The 9,230-nt window shown below is 45.9% G+C and overlaps 3 protein-coding genes across 3 annotated transcripts; 2 read left to right on the plus strand and 1 right to left on the minus strand.

Annotated features, from left to right (window-relative positions):
• Window positions 1-443: 443 nt before the first annotated feature.
• On the minus strand, window positions 444-1,103 carry AOL_s00083g55 (uncharacterized protein; the record flags this gene model as incomplete). The annotated part of the gene is made up of 1 exon (XM_011125235.1): window positions 444-1,103. One exon carries the CDS (start codon window positions 1,101-1,103, stop codon window positions 444-446), a length of 660 nt encoding a protein of 219 aa, XP_011123537.1.
• Window positions 1,104-2,882: 1,779 nt separating this feature from the next.
• Window positions 2,883-3,764, plus strand: AOL_s00083g56 (uncharacterized protein; the record flags this gene model as incomplete). Its single annotated transcript, XM_011125236.1, has 2 exons — window positions 2,883-3,046; window positions 3,131-3,764. The coding sequence occupies 2 exons, from the start codon at window positions 2,883-2,885 to the stop codon at window positions 3,762-3,764; spliced, it is 798 nt and encodes a 265-aa protein (XP_011123538.1).
• A 1,181-nt stretch (window positions 3,765-4,945) lies between these two features.
• AOL_s00083g57 (uncharacterized protein) lies at window positions 4,946-6,115 on the plus strand (the record flags this gene model as incomplete). Its single annotated transcript, XM_011125237.1, has 6 exons — window positions 4,946-5,074; window positions 5,136-5,320; window positions 5,383-5,419; window positions 5,483-5,587; window positions 5,650-5,967; window positions 6,041-6,115. The coding sequence occupies 6 exons, from the start codon at window positions 4,946-4,948 to the stop codon at window positions 6,113-6,115; spliced, it is 849 nt and encodes a 282-aa protein (XP_011123539.1).
• Between the last annotated feature and the right edge of the window lie 3,115 nt (window positions 6,116-9,230).

The raw sequence follows: 9,230 nt of genomic DNA on the forward strand, positions 1-9,230 counted from the left end.
TTATGGTTGCGTTGGCTGGCATGCACGCACAATATACCGCGTTCGCTTTATATTACAGGAAATTTCTAATGGTGGATACATAGGTAGGGTAAGTAGGTAAATAGGTTAGAAGGAAACATGAAATTATGAATCATGGCCTGACGACGGTTGGTGCTATTCTGTTCAAGATGATTTGGGAAGAGGAGAGAGGGATGGGGCAGAGCCAGCATCTTGGATCATTCGTTTCTTGCATAGAGTATTACTATATTTTACAGATTTATTAATAGCGATTGAAAAGAATGAAGATGTGTATAATTGAATGCTTATTGGGATATCTAATGCTTTTGTTTGATCAAACCACCGTAAACGCCGTTTAATGCTTCTTGGTAAACTATGCAATTCCTTCTCCATTAACGCCTATAATAAAACAACGACACCTTTTTTGGTTTTCGCAGGCCGGTCCATCAGAACTTTCTCGTACATCTCGCCTCCCGATGAGTGACCTCACATTCCCCAGAGCACAGCCTAACCCCACACCTCATGCAGCCAATAGTCCCCCAATATCCACAAATTTCGCAAAACCTTCTGTATCTCGTTGCATTATTTGCTGGAGGCTCTGCCACGCTCTTCGTGTACCCCAGCGGAGTGGTGGCAGGATCGTAAGGTTCCGGTTTGTACAACGGATTCTGAGCTTGAATCTCATGATTTGCAATATCGTCCGAAAGATGATTCTGGAACGTCTTCTGCGAAGCTACGATCCGACGTACGTTCTGCGAAGTCGGTCGTTTCGAAGAAAACGGTTGATCGATCTTGATTTGGACGTCATGCCAGTTGACCTTTTCGAGTTCGTTGATTCGGCGGGTTGTTGCGACGTCGAGCTTTACATTCTCGATATCGCCATCATTTGCACCACCAGCACCACCACCAGTAGTATTGGGGTTTGCAGCGCCACCACCGCCAAGGTTGGCATTTGCAGTTGTTTTAGCCTTACGAGCGCGAAGGTCTTCGGGTTTTGGCATGGCGGAGACGGATTGTGCAGGCGGTGCGGTGGAGTAGTACCATGAGGAGGCGCCGGTGGTGCCTTTGTTTCCCTTCGAAGGGAGGACTTCGATGATTGGAGGCATATTTTTGGATTTAAGGTTTCCCCGCCTCCTCGACCGGGATTTGGTAGACGGCTTAACGTTGAACGTCGGTTTCTGGCGTGTGGAGCGTGAATGAGGTGGTTGTTAGGAGAAGGGATTTGCGTGTTGGGATGGTCGATGGAGTTGCCCTGGCGCTCTGTCGGTTGCAATGCAACACAAGAGCTGGTTGCACAAGATTGCTTGGCGGGTGTTCACAGACTCACAAAACATCCAACTTGGACTTCAGCCGATCAGATTTGACATTTGCTTCTGTATTTGAAAACGGTTACAGCTTCGAGGTTAGAATTGACCACGTGGATATGCTTATTCTGAGGTACATGTTACTAATCTTAACATCGATATTCTGCGACATCGATCACGGCAGCTACAGAAAGGCCTATACAGGATTCGTGTCGGCACCAAAAGGCTGTTAACAATTTATAGCTCGCAGATGCTGGTATACGTAAAGCAACATTACTGGACCCTTATTTGGAGTTTTTCCTGTCGGGAGCCCTAGATCTTGAGCTGCTAAGCTATCTAGCGGCTAGATAACTCGAATACATCGTCCCTGCGATATCTACATGCGTACGAACCGATGTTAAACCACGAATGTTCGAAGACCTAACTGGACTAATAACAGCCCGTTCATACGAAAGAGCATCGGCACATGCACATCAATATAAATCGGATAGCAATATATCGACATGTGGTTCTACGAAACGAAACACCGTTGCTAAGATTTTCCAGTCCCGCAGCCGGGTACTTGATAGGACCAGCCAGGCTGACCCAGGTAGCTTATTTTAGACAACACACCCTGCTGCTAATTGCCCGACCAATTAAGCGCTGACCTTTTGCTGACCCCAGCCTGGCCTGCATAAGAAAAGGCATGCGCTACGGCGGTACAGTGGACCTTCTCGACAGATGAAACTTTGGTTACAAAAATACTATGCCATCTTAACCCTAGACCCGACTACTGTACCGTTACATTTAAGTCTTGATGCTTACCAATAATGCGAACTCAGAGTTTTCGAAATTCCGAATACGATAAAATTTAAGCTGCAGACGGTACAGGAGTGTACACATGGATCTCGAATACCATGATCCTAGGCTAGCCTTGGCATCCATCTGAGGCTAGGACTCGCCTGCACTTGAAGCGCTTAAAGCGTAACATCTTTTTTAATACATTTTCGTACCCCACGGCCAATGGACTGGTGATACATTCTTAATTGATCATCTATAGGATTTCCAGAGTCATATGGTGCCCGTTAGAAGATATGAAAGTTTGAAAGTTTTAGCGCTATCAAGATCCTAGATGCATGAACCTCCAATTGGGCTGAGCTCTTTTTCCTGTGAACAATGGGTTGCTGCGGTTGTTTTAGAGACTATCTCGAAGCTGCGGAGCTTAGCTCTTATTGTGAGATTTGGTAATCGAGACATCCACATCAAGATATATAAGAACTTGGCCTCGGGCTTGTAGCTCGTATTTCATTTTTTTTCGGGATCCCGCCTACAATTATTGTGGTACTATTGTCACCCGTTTTTTTGTGCTCGAAGTTCTAAGCCGACTATCTGTGCCTCCAACCAGCGGTGGTTCTCACCAAGTAAAATTTGCAGATTTTAATTACACCCTACCATAATATTCACCAGCGACAAGTACTAAAAAAAGGGAACCACTATAATTGCAACTGCCGTGCCATAGGGACTTCCCTTTTTCTCTCTTTTAATCTTATCAATTATTTTTCTTCTCAAAAAGTGATTTAAATTGAATATATATCCTTCACGATGTCTTTCGGAGTTCCAACTGGTGAAAACCGCGAAGAAGACGCTCTACCGACAACATTTGATTTCGGACCTGGATTTTCGACCATAGACATTAATACTGTTATTAGAAGTCCAACAGGTACTTCTTCTGGCCGAATTGCTTCAACTACTACATTAGCTGAAACGTAAGTTCATATCTTAATACTATTTGGGCTTATAAATTTATATATTTTCGAGAGACCTAATATTAATTCGAATAATTTTTACAGAACTACACTTGCAACATTAACACGGAGTCGAGGATCTGCCGTCATCGATGCATCTTCTACTTCCTTAATACGTACAACATCAGAAGTTACAGAATCCACATCAACAAGATCAATACCCTCTACCCGCCCTCCACCTGTAACAAATATACCATCTCTTCCAATTCTTCCTTCAATAATAATAGCAACCGGCGTCCAAACAACTAGCACCGTAACCGCAACCGGAATGTCTAACCCCGCGGCTTCGAACAACACCGACGGTCTTTCCTCTCAACCCGCAGAGGCAACTTCACAGCAGCCAAGAATCACCACCGGTGCTGCTATCGGGATCGCTCTGATCGTTACCGTCGTTCTTGTCCTCCTCGGATTTGGAATCTTTAGATATCTAAGGCAAAAAAAGAATCAAGGATTACCACCACCGACATCAAAAGGCGTTAAAGGGAAAGGGAAGTCAGCACAGATGGCTACGATGCCGTATATGGGAAATGAGAGGGGGTTGGAAGAAGGATGGGAATCTGGGTCTACGATTGCACCGTTTACTTTTGATGAGCCAGATAGGACTGGACTTGGGCTTAGAGGGATTGGGGAGCACAGAAACTCGAATGCGAGTTTGACGAGGCTACCTATTCATCGGTAGAGTGCGGCGGATGGGCTTGTTGAATTCAAGGTTCCTTAGATGGTTTACATTATTTCATGTCATTTGGCGAAAATTTTGGAGATTGGATTGTTTCGTCTCGTACTTGACCCTGGAAGGTATTGGCTTTTTGGTTTACTGTTTCTTATAATATCTTGCATTATTGGCGTTTTTTCTTTTTGGAGGTTTGATTATTCTGGGCATGGGGATATATGATTGATAGCTGTGCTAAGTTAGTATAGATCTAGATAGATTATGAATTAAAAAGGAATACTGGTTTCTTTGAAGTTGGAGATACGTTCTAGAGATAAATTTCTGAATGAATCAAAAATTAGTACTACCGGAATATGCCTCTAGGCGCTAGTTTAGAGCCCAAATGCAGTCCACTATCTCGCTTTAAGCTTGTGGTAGTACTAGGTATTTAGTGTTGGGATTGCGGCGCTACAATGCTGGTAGTGATAGTAGTCTTGGGGCTTCTCTCATGCTAAAATTGCGAATATATTGGGAATGTCTCGGCAACCTTGAATGGCTCGGCATCTTTGGGTCATGTGCTCCACCCGGGAATTTTGAGGCTCAAAATGCTCATGTGACTTGTACGTTCAAGTTCTCCAAAAGGTTGTCATTTGTCTACGTCCAGCTCTTAGCTACGCTCCCCATAGCCTCTGGTTAATCTCCGGGTTGGATATTGGAGCATTGGATCACTCACGGTCGCCCGTCTAAACTAGACTAGATCACTCACTAGTTTCTATCAGCCTCGAAACTAGAACAGCCGAGCAAAGAGTTTCTACCTATTTACAACCAAAGATTGGTATATGGCCTTAGAATTATTTTAGAGGCCTGAATTTCATTTCAAGCTGAATGTAGTCATGAATCTTAAAACTTGGGTGTCTATGTGATCTAGGATCGGTCTCGTCAGTTTCGTACAGTCTCGTAACCAGACTTATACATGTAGTGTAATCGTGTTGTAGACGTTATATTTCGGCGGATACCGAAAAGGGACTAGCGCGGGAAGCTCCAACACCACTGCTTCGTTACGAAAGCACGCCGCGTATAGCATCCCAGCTTCACAACCTCCCGTCAACTCCCCATCAACCCCTCCACGACCAACCCCGATACCGAAGTCCACTATAACCCTCATCAACTCGTTCCTCTAGATCCTCATCGAAGCTCCAATTCTACTAAATATGGACGCCCTTGTCTCCAAGTATGGAGGCTCTGACCTGGATGACCTCAACATCCTTGAGGAAGACGAGGATGAAGTTACCTCAAGCCTGCCACAATCAGTTTCTTTCATACTTCCTCCAATAGACTCGGTATTCTTCTACCTTTCCCCCCTTGCTGTAACGGAGCTGATGGTGATTGTTTTTGCTGCAGCCCGCCAAGTTCCTTCGGGCGATGACAGATGACCACACGAACCCCAGCGCCCCGATAAAGCTGAAGCACGGTACTACGACATTAGCATTCAAGTACCAGGGTGGAGTTATCGTCTGTACAGACTCTAGGGCTACTCAAGGCTCGTGGATTGCTTCGCAGACAGTGAAGAAAGTTATCGAGATCAAGTACGCGTCATCATGAGAAGGTTTAGGATGGGAGTGGGGTGCTGACATAGAGCGTGTTACAGTCCATATCTACTGGGTACTATGGCTGGTGGTGCTGCTGTGTGTGATAAGCGCTAGATGGGACCGTTGTTGGGGATGAAATGCTGACAATGGAAAAAACAGGACTGTCAATACTGGCTTACATATCTCGGGATGGAATGCCGTCTTCACCAGCTCCGTCATAAGCGATTAATATCTGTTGCCGCCGCTAGCAAGATTTTAGCCAATGTAAGCGTTGTAAATATACGATGCTTCAGATCTGGATGTTTCTAATATTGGACTTTCTCTAGCTTGTCTACTCTTACAAAGGAATGGGTCTTTCCATGGGAACCATGTTGACCGGTGTCGGCCATGGTGGAGTTTTTGGTCTTTACTACGTTGATAGCGACGGTAACCGCGTTGAAGGCAATCTGTTCTGTGTTGGATCTGGCCAGACATTCGCCTATGGTGTGCTAGATCGGGGATACAAGTGGGACCTGACGGACGAGGAGGCGCTCGAGCTTGGACGACGAAGTATCTTGGCGGCTACACATCGTGATGCCTACTCTGGTGGTTACCTTAACTTGTATCATATCCAGAAAGACGGATGGGTTCACCACGGATTCGATGTGAGTATATCTGGCCTCCTGTCATTTGAAAATTGGCAACGAATGGACAAATTGATATTGATTGATTTCTTAGGACACAAACCCTGTATTCTGGAAACAGAAGTTGGAGAAGGGAGAGTTCCAAAATGTTTCTACTTCTTTGGATTAATCATGCTGTCGTCATTTATGAAGATGCCGGTATGCATATGCCGTATGTTTTATCGTGAAGAGCTTAGTCCAGATATAGATAATAAGAAATTCTGTGAACTGGCATGACATAACTACTGGACCTCAAGATGCACGGCTACTTAGGAAATGATCTGTAGAGGTGGGCTGAGAGTTCTGTCTTATGGTATGAACTCTTGCCGGCCACTGATAGTATATCCGGGAATGGAACGTACTAAGGATCGGATCCCGGATCCAAATCAATCGTGGCATATAGTGATAAAAACTGACTTGATTAGCTTATTAGCTTTCTAAGTTGATGGGGTTAGGTAATATATGAAGCAATCGCCGAAGCTAAGTAGGTGGGAAGAACTATGCTACGACGGAGCTGGTTCCGAACCCTAAAAACGATTCCAACGGGGCAGCAGGAATTAATTAAGCTTAACTCTGAATTCCGGCCCAACTCAACCATTGGAAGTCTGGAGATTACTTCGATATTTCCGTCATGGCATTGATTATGAGCTTGCAAGATTTCGGCTCCTACCGCTCTTCGCACATCCGAATTTTGTTTTAGTGGCAAATGCAGTAATGAATCCTTGGATAATATCAGGGAACGTTAACGGGCAATACAACAGAAATCCTATAGCTAAAGATCTCCGAACACGGTAACACCAGATATTCTGGGATCTTAGCATTTCTATTTTCGAATGGATTGATCATGAAACTTCAAAAAAGGGTCGCTTAACGTTATAATCATGTCCGTGAACCTAATTGAGGGACGATGCATGCCATGCGGATGGGGGAATATACATGTAAACGAACACGGATTCGGAATCAATGAGCTTGTTAATCAGCTTGACTAAATTATATTAAGCCATGACTGTCTTATTCATTAACTTCGACGCCCCTCGTGAGGTGTTTCCTGCCGGGCCTATTCGAACCTCTTTCCGGGTATCTGGCTTGGATGCGGCAGCGGCAGCCGTGGGTACAGTGGGGCTTCCCCGCGCTCGCATCAAAACAGCAAACAAAACATTTCGCGCTTCCAGAAATAACCAACACCTGTTCACTGCAAATCTGAACTGAACTGAGCTGAGATGCATGTAACCTCCATTACCATTAACGGCATCCTACCACGGTCGGCCCCACCGGGTCCTTGAACCGACTGCTTCAGAAAGCGAACTCTGACGGGCCTGTTGGCCAATAGCTAGGATGGTTCTGTCGACTCTAGCCTTGAAGCTTCGCGGAAGACCTTGGTGGTCATTGTTGGAAGATACACGAACCAGCACGAGGCCACCATAACCCAGAATTCAAGAGCCCTACCGAATTCGATTATCAGACGATTCTGACTTGATCAGTGCTGGTCACGGTCTGCAAGACGACCTATAGCTATCAACTGCGCTGGTCCGATGTACTGCATACAAGTCTATGAACAGACAATTGTTCATGAATTCACAACGTATCTTGGGTGCAAATCTCTGGCAAACCGGATCCCATAACCGGATCTCCCAAGAACTTAGAGATGAAAATTCCTCGCCGTTTTCCGATGCAGAAGAGGCTAGTGCATGTAGGATACTTTGGCAGACGTGGCGTCTATCAGACTGAGACCGGATCAATCATCATCGCGAAAATCGTTGACAACCTGCATGCACGCGCAAAAGATTGATTACCCAAACCTTACTGCCGCCAAGCGGGCTTAAATATCTTCGACAGGGCACCGTTCTCCCTAAATTCTCACAACCACCGCAGTAGAGAGGGAGATCTGGTGATCTTCTGTCCTAGAGAAGGGCCCTACATGCGGCGTCTGCCAAGGAGGGTCGTGTAGTGTGTCATTTTCGGCTGGACAACACAAAACGACCCAAGCTTCCATCCGGTTTTCGGGCTAGTGGATACCTATGGCCTCCCACGAGTCGAAGAACTTCCTCGGGTTGAGCTACTCGGTATACACTCACCAATACCTCCCTGGGGTTGGGGTATGCGAAATGTCATGGTGTCTAGCGCAGAAACATCTGTTTAACCTTAAGTGCCAAGGCCCAGCTATAGTTCTGTGTTAGCAACCGAACGCCCTCCCGGCTGGGTATGCAATCTGCGGACATAGTAAAGTTCTGCTCTACTATAGCAAGAGTGCCCTCCCAAGAGCCCCCTCACGGGCCAAGATGTCTATATGAAGGGGAGCAGCTCCCATGATGTCTGGATTCTTTTTTTTTATCCTCATGCACTCGCTCGATCTTGCATCAGTGTAGGCTCTTGGTTTATGACATTCTCTTAGTTCATACATTCATTTTCGTTCATTGAATTGGTTACGTTCATTCGTTCCTTTACGATCATTTACGACATTCCTTGGGATTCATACCCTATCCATTCATTCTTTCAAACAACTACTCCTCTACTCTAAGAGACTTTTCATTACCAAGTAGCTAAGATGCGGCTTAACGTCGCTCTCGCCAGCGCCATCCTCCTCGGGTAAGTTTGCATATCTTCAAATATATCTATAATATTAGTGGACACAAGACTGATGGTCTATATCACAGTATCTCCGAGGCTGGAAAGGCCCCAACTGATCCAGAACCATCCACCACCCCGACCACCCCAGACCCAAATGGCACTGGGATTTCTTCCAAGACACCCAGTCTGTGCACTATCCCAGCTTTCAAAGCAGACAATTACAAAGCCTTCCCTAATATCAAGAAGCATCCTATTCATGATGTTGTTGCACCTTATGTCTGCTATAACAACCAGGAGAAGGGGATTAAGCTCCATCCTTACCCCGGTGGCGAGTGCCGAACCAAGTATGCTTGCACTATCACCGAGTTGCAATATGCCTGCTGGAACGGTTGTGGAGAGCAGCGAACACACTGCAAAACTAAGTGGGCAACTGCTGCTACCTGTGCAAAGCACACCAATGCCGTTGGGGGCTGCACTCCAGCCAAGCTAGCGGGTCTTTGCGACCTCCAGTGGAAGGCCTGCAGGGAAGCCAACGACCAAAGCTCCGCCCACATCAAGAAGACCTTCAAGGAAGGATGTCCTGCGCCCCCAAAGCCAACCGGAACCACAAATGACGGTGATAAAGATGGCGACAAGGACGGTGATAAGGACGGTGACAAGGACAAGACACCACTAAA

Source organism: Orbilia oligospora (genome assembly GCF_000225545.1).
Source record: "Orbilia oligospora ATCC 24927 unplaced genomic scaffold scaffold00083, whole genome shotgun sequence".
In the NCBI taxonomy this organism is placed as follows: domain Eukaryota; kingdom Fungi; phylum Ascomycota; class Orbiliomycetes; order Orbiliales; family Orbiliaceae; genus Orbilia; species Orbilia oligospora.